Source organism: Electrophorus electricus, chromosome 1 (assembly GCF_013358815.1).
Source record: "Electrophorus electricus isolate fEleEle1 chromosome 1, fEleEle1.pri, whole genome shotgun sequence".
In the NCBI taxonomy this organism is placed as follows: domain Eukaryota; kingdom Metazoa; phylum Chordata; class Actinopteri; order Gymnotiformes; family Gymnotidae; genus Electrophorus; species Electrophorus electricus.
Window position 1 is genome coordinate 36366971 of NC_049535.1, and position 16829 is coordinate 36383799.

The 16829-nt window shown below is 44.3% G+C and overlaps 1 protein-coding gene across 3 annotated transcripts in view; it reads left to right on the forward strand.

The window, feature by feature from the left end:
• The window catches only part of aclya (ATP citrate lyase a), a 29980-nt gene extending 19150 nt beyond the window's left edge, over positions 1 to 10830 (forward strand). For 2 of the 3 annotated variants that reach the window (XM_035526632.1, XM_035526641.1), the window contains 21 exons: positions 57 to 175; positions 885 to 1021; positions 1792 to 1853; positions 2029 to 2146; positions 2449 to 2603; positions 3657 to 3741; positions 4750 to 4900; positions 5162 to 5330; positions 5799 to 5903; positions 6076 to 6272; positions 6340 to 6421; positions 6598 to 6708; positions 6819 to 6946; positions 7029 to 7122; positions 8152 to 8306; positions 8408 to 8558; positions 8675 to 8818; positions 9148 to 9261; positions 9361 to 9443; positions 9603 to 9679; positions 9873 to 10830. In XM_035526632.1, coding sequence (XP_035382525.1) covers positions 57 to 175; positions 885 to 1021; positions 1792 to 1853; positions 2029 to 2146; positions 2449 to 2603; positions 3657 to 3741; positions 4750 to 4900; positions 5162 to 5330; positions 5799 to 5903; positions 6076 to 6272; positions 6340 to 6421; positions 6598 to 6708; positions 6819 to 6946; positions 7029 to 7122; positions 8152 to 8306; positions 8408 to 8558; positions 8675 to 8818; positions 9148 to 9261; positions 9361 to 9443; positions 9603 to 9679; positions 9873 to 9967 — 2532 coding nt within the window. In that variant the 3' untranslated portion in view covers positions 9968 to 10830. Of the gene's footprint in view, positions 1 to 56; positions 176 to 884; positions 1022 to 1791; positions 1854 to 2028; positions 2147 to 2448; positions 2604 to 3656; positions 3742 to 4749; positions 4901 to 5161; positions 5331 to 5798; positions 5904 to 6075; positions 6273 to 6339; positions 6422 to 6597; positions 6709 to 6818; positions 6947 to 7028; positions 7123 to 8151; positions 8307 to 8407; positions 8559 to 8674; positions 8819 to 9147; positions 9262 to 9360; positions 9444 to 9602; positions 9684 to 9872 lie in introns of all 3 variants that reach the window. The other variant, XM_035526637.1, reaches the window with a different exon arrangement.
• Positions 10831 to 16829: the final 5999 nt, after the last annotated feature.

Here is a 16829-nt window from a genome sequence, read left to right on the forward strand (position 1 = left end):
TTTACTACTAAACTGCCAACTGATGTGTATGAATGTTAATTGCAACATCCCAACAGGAAGCTTACATAGCAGATTTAGATGCCAAGAGTGGAGCTAGTCTGAAACTCACTCTCCTCAACCCTCATGGGCGCATCTGGACCATGGTAGCAGGAGGTGGGGCTTCAGTTGTGTACAGGTACGGAGCTGATCAGTTTCCCTTCCTTTGCCTATTACCCAGCATGTCCTTCAGTAATAAACTGAGTTACTTACACAGCATGAATGTATGTGGTCTCAGTATTGATTGATTCTTCACTCAACAATCTAGCCAAACAGCTGTTTTTTAAAACAAAACAAAACAAATTGATTGTTCACTGAACAAAACAGAATATTGAGTTGCAATGTAACTATCCTTTGTCTCTTGTTTAGTAATAAAAAAAAAACTTTGTACACATGGTGGTTAAGGGTAGGTTATATTTGGTTTGTCTCAGTGCGTTGTGCATTGGTTTCATTGATGATACGGCACCAATATTGCATTGTGTATGACTGCTACTGCTCATTAGCTAGGGGAACTCTGCCATAGCCAACCACGGCCAACAGAGCAGCATGTGGACTAAAGCTGCCATCCTATCTCGATCGATCTGTCGTATGATGGAGCTCGACAGTGTGGCACGGTTAATTAGACCTCTGTGTGCAGCTGTTGGTCCTCACAAGGGAACCTTCTTGGTTGTAAACAAAGTCAGCGCTTTATATTAATGTGTTCCCTTGGGTGCATTGAGAGTTAACTGGCAAGAAAACCATCTGTGGGTGTTGGTGTGGGGATGTGTTTTTGTGAGTGGCAGTGGAATGGGGGAATTTGGATTATTGTGTATTTATTTTAAGTGCGTCCTTATTTTCTCTCTCCATAGTGACACAATCTGTGACCTGGGCGGAGTCAATGATCTGGCCAATTATGGGGAATATTCGGGAGCTCCCAGCGAGCAGCAGACGTATGACTATGCTAAGACCATCCTGTCCCTCATGACCCGAGAGAAACACCCTGATGGTATATTTTCGCTTTCAGCACTGTGTCTTTATGTTGGAGAGAAGTCCAACCTTCAAACGCTGCATGAAAGACATTTACTTGCACAGAATAGCCAACTACATTTGTCTAAGAAAATGGAACTAAGATGTGTAGATGAACTGTAGAAAATGGTTCCTGTATAATCTTGTTTGCCTGCACCCCAGTATTTAACTGACTTAACTACACTATGGAATGTTCTATTTGTGATCACACACACACACACACACACACACACACACACACACACGTTTCATGCCTTAAAACCAACCAACCAAAACATTGCCAGGCTTTCAAAAGCAGACAGTGCTGTTCTTGTTGTGCAGCAGAGATACAGTGATTGCTGGGATGTCTTCCTCTCGTCCTCTCAGTAAATGTTTACTTTAATATCTCAAAGGTGTCCGGGAGTGTCTTGTCAGAGGAAGCTCTCAGACTGGGACTCAGTAGACTGATAAATAATAAATAAATAATAGACTGATAACATTTATCATAAATGGATTGAAATGTTTTGCATGAGCAAATCTACCTTAAATACTTTGACAAATTTTGGACTGTATAATTTTTTGAATCTGGCTAAGTTTAGGTCTAGGAAGACCTAAGACTTCCTATGATATGATTATGTAAACAGTATGGCCCAGTTTCTCTTGTTTAATGAAACTGTCTCAGACTAACAGACTGTTGGCATACTCATGAACTGGTTTATATGGGCCACAAAAGTACATGAAGTGAAGAACTGCTGAATTTCTTTCCTGTAGGTAAGGTGTTGATCATTGGAGGAAGCATTGCTAACTTCACTAATGTAGCTGCTACATTTAAGGTAAGGAGTGCATAGGTGCTTAAACCACACCTCAAATCTGCTAGTGTTACTGAAAGGGTATTTCTTAGTGTATGTCTGTGTACAGCTTAATATGTGAGGATTGGGTTTTTAATTGTGTGTGTAGGATATTTAATGTTCAAATGTGTTGAATATTTCATGTTTCGCATGTGTGTAGGGGATTGTCAGGGCAATCAGAGACTATCAGGTCCCTCTGAAGGAGCATGAGGTCACCATCTTCGTGCGACGGGGTGGCCCAAATTACCAGGAGGGGCTCAGAGTGATGGGAGAAGTGGGTATGTGGGTGTGTGGGTATGTGGGTGTGTGCGCTGTTACAATGAAATTACTGGGCACATTCCTTCCGAGTTTACAATACAAACATTTTACATACAAACATGGATAAGTACCATGGTTATGATCTGTGTGCGTGTGTGTCTGCATGCTCATATCTGTGTGTGCTATTGAGAGGACATGTGTTTGTAATAAAACATCCAGGTGTTTGTAATACAGTATGAAATTATCCAAAAGTGACACATGGGTAACAAATCCAGGCAGTGTTCTTTGAATGTTTGATACTGATGTCTGTGTCTTTGTGTAGGTAAGACCACTGGCATTCCCATCCATGTCTTCGGCACAGAGACCCACATGACTGCCATCGTTGGTATGGCACTAGGCCATCGACCAATCGCCTCTGAGCCACGTGTTGCTGTGCACACTGCCAACTTCCTGCTCAACACCAGTGGCAGCACGTCGGTGCGTGCATGCATGTGCACTTCACTTGAATATTCTTTCTTTAAAAAAGGTTGTTTTTTCCCTTATGGCATCACAGGACCATAAATTAAGGCAAATGTACATTGTGCCCCTCTAGTGTAGTGCAAACTAGGGTTAACCCTAGGATAACTCTGACCCTCTAGGGTAGTACAAAACTTACTGTAAATACACAAATACATGTCTCTTCATTTACGTTTATGGCATTTACAGATGCTCTTATCCAGAGCGACTTATAAAAGTGCTTTGTCATTAACTCATAGAATAAATCCTAGGCGGTACAGTAGGTTAGAGTCCAAGATGCCAATGAACTATCAATCAACAATCAACAGCAATCAACAATATCCTAAAATAGGTACTAGAGTTTGTTCCACAACACAGATGCAGGATCAGTGGTTATTTAAAAATTCCACGAATAGATGGGTCTTCAGTCTGTGTTTGAAGTCTGCAAATGACTCTGCTGTCTGGACAGCCAGAGGAAGTTCATTCCGCCATCCTTAGTATGTTACAAAGGAGAAATCTGCAAGGCCGGGTTAGATTTGAAACATGATTGGACAACCAATTGTCATTCGCAAACGTTCTGCCCAGGCTGCGACCAGCTTCAGATGGTGACACCAGGTAGTTCTTGAAGGAAAATGTGAGGTCATGGTAAGGGCTGGGAGTTCCTGGAATGTACAGAAACTCAGTTTTACCTTATCAAGAGGACACTTCTCTGTAATTCTTCACAGTGCTTTTAATAAGAGTGTCCTTAGGGAGCAATAGTTCTCAGTGCTTTGAAGAGCCAGTGCATTTACTAAGATTGCCTTCAGGGGGGCAGTATTTTTGGAGAATTTCCTGTGATGGGCTTTCATTGAAGTGCATCCTTATTTCAGTTTTAACTCATCCGTTCTTCTTTTTGAGTCTTTCTCGCTGTGTTTCTCTCTCTGTGCGTGTTCATACTGCTTCAGATTAAATTTGTACTTTACAGATGTTTGTTTTGTTTTTTTTCACCATGAAAGCATTTTCATCTATTCATTTTTCTATCCATCTGTTCCTCAGACTCCAGCTTCCAGTAGGAGTGACTCTTTCTCTGATGCGAGAAGTGAAGCAGGAGCACCTCCTGCCAGACCAGGGGCTTCAGCAGGTTAGTCGTCACGCTCACATAACACACCCCCAACCACCCTTAATATAGATACATCCACATGAATTTGAGTCTGAAATAAATCTGGGTTTGTATGCGACCTGCAGGTTGGAGGGAGATATAATAAGTGTTTTATCATCTACACACACACTAAGCAGGTTTTGTTCTACAGATTTTGTTGTGGTCAAAGGAATGGTCAGTATCATGCACTGAAGCCATAAGACTGATGGGACCTGTCTTGGAGCACTCTGATATAGTGCATACTCAAATGAATGCCATCTCTAGGTGTCCATGATACTCTTAATAAAAAATTGTGACTTAAAAGATATTTCAAGCTATCATTCTGTTGCAATCAAGTGAGAAAGCTGGTGCTGGTGTACTAGTACTGGTATATTACGTAGTTTATACTGGTATATTTCCCCTGGAGATAAGAGGGAAAACATATTCATCTCCAGGGGAAATATGTGAGTATTAACTATATTTCCCCTGAAGATGAGTGAGAAAGCACAGTTTATACTCGTATATTTCCCCTGGAGATGAGTCAGATCTACTGTGGCTGGTGAAGGGATCAACAGATCTCATGGGCTGGTTAAAGTAGGGATAGGGTTATGGTTAGGGTTGGACTAGGGTTGGGGTTATCGCTAGACTAGGGTTGGGGTTATCGCTAGACTAGGGTTGGGGTTATCGCTAGACTAGGGTTGGGGTTATCGCTAGACTAGGGTTAAGGTTGCACATGGATGCTTCCATATGAATTGCTCTTTACCATTCCACGCATGTTAAACTATTACAGGAACTAAGGGAGAAACATCTGTGTGTGTGTGTGTGTGTGTTCATTCCTTCCAAAAGCAGCTGTTTGGATTATGCCTGGTTAATCTCAAGTGCAAGACAAACAATCCTGGTTATAAAGTGTAATAAAGCTATATGTACCTTTCTATTCTGAAAATGAGTGTAAATGTGATGCTGTGTTTTCGGCCTGATATATCTGTGATCGTCTGTCGATGATTTGTTCAGTCTCCACAGCAAAAGCCACCACTCTGTTCAACAGACACACGAAGGCCATCGTATGGGGCATGCAAACCCGGGCAGTGCAGGGCATGCTGGACTTCGATTACGTGTGCTCGCGCAACGAACCCTCCGTGACCGCCATGGTCTACCCATTCACGTAAGCCTACAGTTGACCAGTGAGCTCTACCAGAGCAGAGGGTCTCTAGAGGGTTGGTGGTCTGGTGGCAGTACAGTCACACAGCAGGTTACATCCCTTCCTGCCAGCCCAGCCATATGAGGGCGGGGGTGCTGAACAACTCTGCTACACATTATTCATAGCTGGTCAAGTACTTGTGTCCTTATAACCCTTAAAGCTGCAGGTTTGCATGTTTGCATGTCTGATGTCATGGGTAATATGGGTGTGTTTTGCGTGCTGCAGTGGGGACCATAAGCAGAAGTTTTACTGGGGACATAAGGAGATCCTGCTGCCAGTCTACAAGAACATGTCGGACGCCATGAAGAAGCATCCGGAAGTGGATGTGCTCATCAGCTTCGCTTCCCTGCGCTCGGCCTATGACAGCACCATGGAGACGCTGCAGTATGCGCAGGTTTGAGTGCCACAGCACCATAGAAACCACCAAATCTGAGTGCTCATAGGAATCGTAAAATTAGACAGTAGAATCAAAAATATCATGTAGGTGTGCTACAATGGTAAATATTGGAATCCTAGTTTACATTTATCTTTATGGCATTTTAGCTGACGTTTTTATCCAAGGCAACCAACAAGTTGTGTTCAGTCAGAATTGTAATTGAGGGTTAAGGGTCTTGCTCAGGGGCTCAACAGTGGCAACTTGGTGGTGTTGGGACTTGAACTGGCAACCTTCTGATTACTAGTCCAGTACCACTGAGCTACTGCTGTTTGTCTTGTAGTTCTAGATTTTTATATATATATATATATATATATATATATATATATATATATATATATATATATATTTATTTTATTTTATTTTATTTTTTTAATATAAATTTATATATATAAATATAAATTTATTTATATATGAGTGTATTTTCAGATCCGTACTATTGCAATCATAGCTGAGGGGATTCCTGAAGCACTAACCCGCAAGATCATCAAAACAGCTGATGAGAAGGGCGTCACCATCATCGGGCCTGCCACGGTATCCCACAAACCCACATTACCCATGCAATATAATGCACTGGTTGACTACGTGTGAGTACATGTACATTTTACAGGTTTAAAGCCCAGTTGTTTTAAATTCGGTAATTGGTGGGTGCGCGTGTGTATCCAACTGTTTTTATATCAGTAATGTGTTTTTTGTGTGTGTGGAGGTGGGTGGTATTAAGCCCGGTTGTTTTAAGATCGGTAACACGGGTGGCATGCTGGATAATATCCTGGCGTCTAAGCTGTACCGTCCGGGCAGCGTGGCCTACGTGTCTCGCTCTGGGGGCATGTCCAATGAGCTCAACAACATAATCTCCCGCACTACAGACGGGGTGTATGAGGGTGTGGCCATCGGCGGAGACAGGTTTGTGCAGCCATGACGTATGTGTGCGCATGCATGTGTGCATGCATTCATGCTGTTTGTGCTGCAGGTATCCTGGCTCAGTATTCATGGATCATGTGCTGAGGTATCAGGACACACCAGCAGTGAAGATGATTGTTCTGCTGGGAGAGGTGAGGTTCCTGAACACTTAGCACTGCTCTACATAGTCCTCTGTGCTTCCTCTAGATTGGCACTTATTGCCTCAGGTGGTGCAATATAAAAGGCAGTGAACTGATAACATTCATTCATGCTCTGTCTTTCTGTCTATACTTGATTTTACACTTTTTAATTCTCTCTGTGTTTGCAGATTGGAGGTACAGAGGAGTATAAGATTTGTCAGGGCATTAAGGAAGGCAGGATCAGTAAACCTGTCGTGTGCTGGTGTATTGGTACCTGTGCAACAATGTTCTCCTCTGAGGTAGGTGTGCATGTTCATTACATGGAGCTGTGAACTAATTCAGTAAATAAAATGAAGCTGAGGGATGTTTTAGTCTGTGAGAGACCCACTCTGCCCGGTTCTGTCTGCAGGTGCAGTTTGGCCATGCTGGAGCTTGTGCAAACCAGGCCTCAGAGACTGCTGTTGCCAAGAACAAGGCCCTCGGAGAGGCTGGAGCCTTTGTTCCCAAAAGCTTTGATGAACTGGGAGAGGTTATCAAGTAAGACTGAGTACAAATACTGTGATCAGATAAACTGAGAGCAGATTACTTGGATGCAAATGAATGAAAATGTTTGTTCCAGGTCTGTTTATGATGACCTTGTGAACCGTGGTGTGATTTTGCCGGCTAAGGAAGTTCCACCTCCCGCTGTGCCCATGGATTACTCCTGGGCACGGGTGAGAAAATTAATATCATGTAGTCTCATGCATGTGTTCATGTTTCCTGTAATATATTTTAGATGTTTTATCTTGTCATGACTCTCACTGATATAGGATGCAAAAACAGAGAGATTGTATTGCACAGATTAAAGTAAAACAGTCCAAGGTAAAAAATAAATAAATAAATCCAGTGACTAGGACAATAAAGACAATAACTAGAAACAGTTCACAGATCAAAAGGTCTAAACGTGAGCAACCAGATCAATATAGGTAGCATCAGTGATCAAAGAACAGGTACACAGTCCAGGGCTTAAAGGGAGAAGCTTGAAGTAAGAAAGGAGTGATAGAATGATGAACTGGGAAAAAAACTGCAGAGAATCAGTGGCCTGAATGAACTAGTCCTAGAGTTAGTCCTAGCATCCTATTAAAGGAGCTGCAGGTGTGGTAGGCAGAAAACAAGCTTGCAGGTTAAAAGACCAGTGGAATGTGGGAGGGAGGACAGAGGTGTAGCCATAGGTCTGATGGACAAGGTTATGTATTTGGCCCTTTTGACAATACAAACAAATCTTCCAGAATGTGTTCAGAGTTGTTTTATTGAAGGGCGGTGTACACACATCTCCTCAAACCCTATTCTGATCCTTAACTCATCTGTTTCACTGCGAGTTATACTGTGTATGACTATGTATGTGACGAATAAACCAAACTTGTTGGCTTCCTTTCTTTCTTGTTGCTAGGACCTTGACATCAGGCAATCCTCATTAATGTATTTTTAGATTTTTAATTTTGGATTGTGGTATGAGAAATTGCATGGTCCTCGTGCACCACCGTGGATATGTTTAAAAATGTGTGTCTTTTCAGGGGTAAGTGCATGATGGTATGAAGTTATAGTTCAGACTAGAGTACAGGGTACCAAGAATTTACATTTATGGCATTTGGCAGACGCTCTTATCCAGAGTGACTTCCAAAATCTGGCCGTGGGGCATCTGGATGTTCTGAAACTAGCCGCAGGTCAAGGTAACTTGATTAACACGACCCTCTCCCCCCAAGGAACTTGGTCTGATCCGTAAGCCTGCATCCTTCATGACCAGTATCTGTGATGAGAGAGGCCAGGAGCTCATCTACGCTGGCATGCCCATCACAGAAGTCTTCAAATCGGAGTTGGGGTTGGGCGGAACCCTTGGTCTGCTCTGGTTCCAAAGGAGGTGAGCATGGTTGCGATACCCATAAAACTATAGAATGCTCTGATATTTTGAATACATTGTGTGTGTGTGTGTGTGTGTGTGTGTGTGTGTGTGTGTGGCAGGCTTCCACGATATGCATGTCAGTTCATAGAGATGTGTTTGATGGTGACAGCAGATCATGGCCCCGCTGTGTCTGGTGCTCATAACACCATTGTGTGTGCTCGTGCCGGCAAAGACCTCATCTCCAGCTTAACATCAGGACTCCTCACAATCGTATGACCTGTTTAAACCTCTCTTACAGCTCAAGGACACTACTGTAGTTCTTGATAGAAGTACACTTTGAAAATTGAGTATGTGTGTACAACTGGTGTGCGTATGTGTGGGTTTAGGGTGATCGGTTCGGTGGCGCTCTTGATGCTGCTGCCAAGCAGTTCAGCAGTGCATTCGACAGTGGCCTGCTGCCCATGGAGTTCGTCAACAAGATGAAGAAAGATGGCAAACTGATTATGGGCATCGGGCATCGGGTCAAATCTGTGAGTGAACAGATGTTTCCAGAGCAGCTGGAATCTCCCTCCCTCACTTTTAAACGTGGATCTTATGCTTGTCAGTCTTGCAGCACAGAGCCCTTGTTGTGCACATTTCTCTTTACTGATGTGCAGTAAAGACAATTTTCCATTTGCGATGGGCTCTTGAGTTATTGTGTGGAATTCTTACATGCTTGATTTATATGTTGCTTAATGCTATATAAAATCTGTGTATGGTTAACACCAAGGTTTAAATGTATTACTCAAAGTACTCACCGTGTTCCAGCCTTGAATATTTGGTTGTTGCACATGCTTTAGTTTGTCCTATTTGTGTTCAGATCAATAACCCTGACATGAGGGTGCAGATCCTGAAGGAATTTGTGACGCAGCACTTCCCTTCCACCCAGCTACTGGACTATGCTCTGGATGTGGAGAAGATCACCACCTCTAAGGTACTGACATGCTCTGGATGTGGAGATCACTACCTTCTAAGCCACTGATGGTGTGATACTGGGGTTCAGCAACAAAATCTCTGTTCCTGTCTCTCCCAGAAACCCAACCTCATTCTGAATGTAGATGGCTTTATTGGTGTGGCCTTCGTTGACCTGCTGAGAGTGTGTGGGGGCTTCACACGGTCAGTATGAGTGTGGGAGAAGACAGTGTTAGGGTTAACTCTAACAATTGGGAATGGTGTTCTGCCACACTATCGTTAGTGTTAACCCCAAGTCAAGTGTGCTGGCTGTTCAGATGCCACAAGGCTCCTGCTGTGTGTGACTCTCTCCTCTCCTTCTAGGGATGAGGCAGATGAGTTTGTGGAGATTGGAGCACTAAATGGGATCTTTGTTTTGGGACGGAGCATGGGCTTTATTGGTGGGTGCGTGTATGTGTGCGTCTGTGTATTTATGTGCACTCATGTCTCATAAAATGAAAGTGAAATCTGCTATTCACTTTGAGGAGAAAGTGATAACCAAATTAATCAGAATAAAGTAAATTCTAAATAATAAATTGTTAAATAACTGTTGTGATGTGGTGTTTTGGTCTCTCCCCCATCATCTCCCCATAGGTCACTATCTGGACCAGAAGCGTCTGAAACAGGGGCTGTACCGCCACCCGTGGGATGACATCTCCTACGTCCTGCCTGAGCACATGTCCATGTAACAATGGAAACGATACCAATCACACTGTCAATGCAATAGTCATCATTGTCTTTCACTTGTGGCCTCTAGGATTAAGTAGATTGGGGTTTCTTGTTTATGTAGTAGTCATATCTGTGAAAGTGCTGTGCTGTCTTAGGCAGGTGGTCAGGAAATACATTGCCTTTAAATTCCTGCAGTGTTGATGCAATATATTGCTATTACTATTGCACAGTTCTTTTATTTTAAAAGAGATCGCAATGGTAGAGAATAGTTAACTTAAAAGTAGTCTGCAATAATTAAGGAAAAAGACAGCTCACATGTTTTTTGTTTTTTTTCCCCACGCCTAAATGGAGGTTAACGCAGATCCTCGGTGCGCCTGTATTGACTTGTACAGCTGTAACATGAGTTCTCATGTTTGAACACTCTTCAGATTATGACTGTCTAGCTTTTGGTATTCCATCTGTAACTAAAAGTTTGTCATTACTACCTAATGCCAAAAATGACTTGCATCTATAATGAGCTTTACATGTTAAAATGAATGGCAAAATTAATATTATGGGGGAAAATAACTATGTAGCTAAATTTTTTTGTAGAACTTTGTTTTCCTTTTAAAAAAATTATGGATCACCATTTTTAAAAGGTCATTTTACCACCCTGTTGTCCCTAACATTTACAAAATATCAATTATCTATTGCTACTGTCAGAATGAAAACATTAACACTTAGGATATGTATGTATGTATGTTTGTTTGTTTGTTTGTTTGTTTGTTTGAATATTGATGTACGATAGGTGATGCCCCTTATAGTTACTTGTACCTTGAGCTGTGAAAAGTCCAAAATGGCAATAAGCTGTGAAGGAAATAAAATGTGTATGATGGAGCATGAATGTTGAAAAAAAGTACCGTTCAGAAAACATTTAAAGCTTATGAAGGTTAAATGGTATCAAAACTGTATGTAGGTAATTATAGATGAGCCACAGTAGTCCTTCATCGGCACACAAAGTGATGCAACATCCTCAGAATGTAAACCCTTAGAGTAGCTTACTACATTTACAAAAAATAAATCAATATATAGTATTGGTACATACAGACCAGTGCTAGAAATTTGAGCAATTGTAAATCTTTAGGTGTAGTCTTTCATTATCTTGTGAGTGTACAATTTGAAGGATATAATGGCAGCAGTTGAAAATGGCCTCTCATAACTAGAAACGTCTGATTCTCTGCTCTATTCTTCATGAAGCTTGTACATTACATGTACACCTGTTGGCTCTGGTTTAGGCAAGAAGGTGGGAATGTGAACAACTAGTATACTAACTGAGAACAAGTACACACACAGATCATTCCAGTTAAAAATGTATTTAATGGGGCACCAGGTGTATAATACAAATAATAACACTAAACTGTAAGACCTTCCCCCACATAATACACAACAACCCTACATTTATGGCATTTTAGCTGACTACCCTATGTGATAATACATGATTGAAAGGAACGTGAAGAGCAGAGACAGAGATTGAGGTAGAGTGTTCTTTAATTTTGAGCCATGACTCTAAAAGATCTGCCTCCTACAGAGACAAATCTAAAGTTGGAGATGGAGAGGAGGCCTGCAGCAGAAGATTGAAGTGTAAAGGTGGGGCAGTATGAGTGTAGGAGTTCATCTAGGTAGTGAGGTGCAAGACCGTGCAGAGATTTGAATGTAAGCAGGTGGAGTTTATAGTGAATGTGTTCAAGAATGGGGAGCCAGTGTAACTGATGTAGAATAGAATTCTCAGGTCTGAATTTTGAGCCTCAAGTTCAAGTTTGGTTTATTCGTCACATACATAGTCATACACAGTATAACTCGCAGTGAAATGGTGGAGAGTGCTCTTTCCAAACTGAGGGAAAGAAAACGGGTGCATAGAGAAAAATATATATATGCAAGATAAATATATATATTCTATGTATGTACAAAATATATTAACAATGTATGTACAATATATGTATATTATGATTATATACACAATGTACAATGTATATGGTTGGGTATATATGTACACAATCTACAGAATGTACAGATCCATTTTGTATAATATATCTACAGTTGTTGTGTAAGGTAATTGAGTATAAATATATATATACAGATGTACAGATATACAGTTATGTTACATGGTGGTGGTGATCCCCACAGTTTATCAGTTTCCCTGATTCAGGGCCTGAATGGCCTGTGGAAGCTCCTCTTCAGCCTCTCTGTCTTGGTCTTCAGGGAGCGAAAGCGCCTCCCTGACCTCAACAGAGAGAAAAGTCTATTGTTGGGATGGGTGGGGTCCTTCACAATTCTCCTGGCCTTGGTCTGGCACCGCTTGTAGTAGATGGTCTGCAGGTCAGGAAGTTCTGTGTGAGTGATGCGCTCTGCTGAACGCACTACCCTTTGGAGTGCTTGTCTGTCCTGCTTGGTGCTATTCCAAAACCAGACTGTGATGTTCCCCGTGAGGATGCTCTGGATAGTGCAGGTGTAGAAGTTCCGCAGTACTTTGGAGGGCAGTCTGAAGTCTCTTAGGCGTCTGAGGTGGTAAAGACGCTGACGAGCCTTCTTTGCCAGGGAGTTGGTATGGCGGGACCAGGACAGGTCCTGCGGGATGTGAACACCAAGGTACCTGAAACTATCTACTCTCTCCACCGTGGTTCCACCGATCCTCACAGGTTGGTAGTGCCGCTCCTGCTTCTTGCTGCAATCCACGATCAGCTCCTTTGTCTTACTGACGTTTAGGAGGAGATTATTTTCCTGGCACCAGTTTTCCAGCTGTTTAATCTCCTCCAGGTAGGCCCTCTCGTCGTTGTCCGAGATCAGACCCACGACAACGGTGTCGTCAGCAAACTTGACAATGATGGTGGAGCTGAAGTGGCTGTGCAGTCGTGGGTGTACAGTGAGTAGAGCAGGGGGCTTAGGACACAACCCTGAGGAGCTCCAGTGCTGAGGGTGAGGGTGGATGAGGCACAGTTGCCCACCCATACTGATTGTGTTCTGTCTGTTAGGAAGTTGGAGATCCAGTCGCACAGGGATGTATGCAGTCCTAGATCCCCCAACTTAGTAGTGAGTAGGGAGGGGATGATAGTGTTAAATGCTGAACTGTAGTCGACAAATAGCATTTTAACATAATTTCCCCTCCCTTCATCCAGGTGAGTCAGTGTAGTGAGGAGCAGATGTGCAATTGCATCGTCAGTGGAGCGGTTGTGGCGGTATACAAACTGCAGTGGGTCCATGGAGGCTGGCAGTGAAGATGTGATGAAGTCTCTGACTAGCTTTTCAAAGCACTTCATCACGACTAATGTGAGGGCGACAGGACGGTAGTCATTGAGGTCAGAGGGTCGAGGTTTCTTCGGGACGGGGACGATGGTGGACCGCTTGAAGCTGGATGGGACGATACCGAGCGGCAGGGAGAGATTGAAGATGTCGGCGAATACTGGGGCTAGCTGATCTGCGCAGGCTTTGAGGACCCTCCCGCAGATACCGTCTGGTCCCATCGCCTTCCTGGTATTCAACCTTTTAAACACTCTCCTCACGTCACTCTCCGTGATACTGAGAGGGTGCTGTTCTATGGTGGGCCCCGCGCATGTGCCATTGGCTGCGCAGATAGTGCCATTTGGACTAACGCTGTTAGCACTAGTGCCGTTAGCACTAGTGCCGTTAGCATTGGTGCTGTTAGCATTAGCGCTCCTAGATGTAGCCTCGAAGCGAGCAAAGAATGTATTCAGGGTTAGGGTTAGGGTTAGGGTTAGGGTTAGGGTTAGGGTTAGGGTTAGGGGTTAGGGTTAGGGTTAGGGTTAGGGTTAGGGTTAGGGGTTAGGGTTAGGGTTAGGGTTAGGGTTAGGGTTAGGGTTAGGGTTAGGGTTAGGGTTAGGGTTAGGGTTAGGGTTAGGGTTAGGGTTAGGGTTAGGGTTAGGGTTAGGGTTAGGGTTAGGGTTAGGGTTAGGGTTAGGGTTAGGGTTAGGGTTAGGGTTAGGGTTAGGGTTAGGGTTAGGGTTAGGGTTAGGGTTAGGGTTAGGGTTAGGGTTAGGGTTAGGGTTAGGGTTAGGGTTAGGGTTAGGGTTAGGGTTAGGGTTAGGGTTAGGGTTAGGGTTAGGGTTAGGGTTAGGGTTAGGGTTAGGGTTAGGGTTAGGGTTAGGGTTAGGGTTAGGGTTAGGGTTAGGGTTAGGGTTAGGGTTAGGGTTAGGGTTAGGGTTAGGGTTAGGGTTAGGGTTAGGGTTAGGGTTAGGGTTAGGGTTAGGGTTAGGGTTAGGGTTAGGGTTAGGGTTAGGGTTAGGGTTAGGGTTAGGGTTAGGGTTAGGGTTAGGGTTAGGGTTAGGGTTAGGGTTAGGGTTAGGGTTAGGGTTAGGGTTAGGGTTAGGGTTAGGGTTAGGGTTAGGGTTAGGGTTAGGGTTAGGGTTAGGGTTAGGGTTAGGGTTAGGGTTAGGGTTAGGGTTAGGGTTAGGGTTAGGGTTAGGGTTAGGGTTAGGGTTAGGGTTAGGGTTAGGGTTAGGGTTAGGGTTAGGGTTAGGGTTAGGGTTAGGGTTAGGGTTAGGGTTAGGGTTAGGGTTAGGGTTAGGGTTAGGGTTAGGGTTAGGGTTAGGGTTAGGGTTAGGGTTAGGGTTAGGGTTAGGGTTAGGGTTAGGGTTAGGGTTAGGGTTAGGGTTAGGGTTAGGGTTAGGGTTAGGGTTAGGGTTAGGGTTAGGGTTAGGGTTAGGGTTAGGGTTAGGGTTAGGGTTAGGGTTAGGGTTAGGGTTAGGGTTAGGGTTAGGGTTAGGGTTAGGGTTAGGGTTAGGGTTAGGGTTAGGGTTAGGGTTAGGGTTAGGGTTAGGGTTAGGGTTAGGGTTAGGGTTAGGGTTAGGGTTAGGGTTAGGGTTAGGGTTAGGGTTAGGGTTAGGGTTAGGGTTAGGGTTAGGGTTAGGGTTAGGGTTAGGGTTAGGGTTAGGGTTAGGGTTAGGGTTAGGGTTAGGGTTAGGGTTAGGGTTAGGGTTAGGGTTAGGGTTAGGGTTAGGGTTAGGGTTAGGGTTAGGGTTAGGGTTAGGGTTAGGGTTAGGGTTAGGGTTAGGGTTAGGGTTAGGGTTAGGGTTAGGGTTAGGGTTAGGGTTAGGGTTAGGGTTAGGGTTAGGGTTAGGGTTAGGGTTAGGGTTAGGGTTAGGGTTAGGGTTAGGGTTAGGGTTAGGGTTAGGGTTAGGGTTAGGGTTAGGGTTAGGGTTAGGGTTAGGGTTAGGGTTAGGGTTAGGGTTAGGTTAGGGTTAGGGTTAGGGTTAGGGTTAGGGTTAGGGTTAGGGTTAGGGTTAGGGTTAGGGTTAGGGTTAGGGTTAGGGTTAGGGTTAGGGTTAGGGTTAGGGTTAGGGTTAGGGTTAGGGTTAGGGTTAGGGTTAGGGTTAGGGTTAGGGTTAGGGTTAGGGTTAGGGTTAGGGTTAGGGTTAGGGTTAGGGTTAGGGTTAGGGTTAGGGTTAGGGTTAGGGTTAGGGTTAGGGTTAGGGTTAGGGTTAGGGTTAGGGTTAGGGTTAGGGTTAGGGTTAGGGTTAGGGTTAGGGTTAGGGTTAGGGTTAGGGTTAGGGTTAGGGTTAGGGTTAGGGTTAGGGTTAGGGTTAGGGTTAGGGTTAGGGTTAGGGTTAGGGTTAGGGTTAGGGTTAGGGTTAGGGTTAGGGTTAGGGTTAGGGTTAGGGTTAGGGTTAGGGTTAGGGTTAGGGTTAGGGTTAGGGTTAGGGTTAGGGTTAGGGTTAGGGTTAGGGTTAGGGTTAGGGTTAGGGTTAGGGTTAGGGTTAGGGTTAGGGTTAGGGTTAGGGTTAGGGTTAGGGTTAGGGTTAGGGTTAGGGTTAGGGTTAGGGTTAGGGTTAGGGTTAGGGTTAGGGTTAGGGTTAGGGTTAGGGTTAGGGTTAGGGTTAGGGTTAGGGTTAGGGTTAGGGTTAGGGTTAGGGTTAGGGTTAGGGTTAGGGTTAGGGTTAGGGTTAGGGTTAGGGTTAGGGTTAGGGTTAGGGTTAGGGTTAGGGTTAGGGTTAGGGTTAGGGTTAGGGTTAGGGTTAGGGTTAGGGTTAGGGTTAGGGTTAGGGTTAGGGTTAGGGTTAGGGTTAGGGTTAGGGTTAGGGTTAGGGTTAGGGTTAGGGTTAGGGTTAGGGTTAGGGTTAGGGTTAGGGTTAGGGTTAGGGTTAGGGTTAGGGTTAGGGTTAGGGTTAGGGTTAGGGTTAGGGTTAGGGTTAGGGTTAGGGTTAGGGTTAGGGTTAGGGTTAGGGTTAGGGTTAGGGTTAGGGTTAGGGTTAGGGTTAGGGTTAGGGTTAGGGTTAGGGTTAGGGTTAGGGTTAGGGTTAGGGTTAGGGTTAGGGTTAGGGTTAGGGTTAGGGTTAGGGTTAGGGTTAGGGTTAGGGTTAGGGTTAGGGTTAGGGTTAGGGTTAGGGTTAGGGTTAGGGTTAGGGTTAGGGTTAGGGTTAGGGTTAGGGTTAGGGTTAGGGTTAGGGTTAGGGTTAGGGTTAGGGTTAGGGTTAGGGTTAGGGTTAGGGTTAGGGTTAGGGTTAGGGTTAGGGTTAGGGTTAGGGTTAGGGTTAGGGTTAGGGTTAGGGTTAGGGTTAGGGTTAGGGTTAGGGTTAGGGTTAGGGTTAGGGTTAGGGTTAGGGTTAGGGTTAGGGTTAGGGTTAGGGTTAGGGTTAGGGTTAGGGTTAGGGTTAGGGTTAGGGTTAGGGTTAGGGTTAGGGTTAGGGTTAGGGTTAGGGTTAGGGTTAGGGTTAGGGTTAGGGTTAGGGTTAGGGTTAGGGTTAGGGTTAGGGTTAGGGTTAGGGTTAGGGTTAGGGTTAGGGTTAGGGTTAGGGTTAGGGTTAGGGTTAGGGTTAGGGTTAGGGTTAGGGTTAGGGTTAGGGTTAGGGTTAGGGTTAGGGTTAGGGTTAGGGTTAGGGTTAGGGTTAGGGT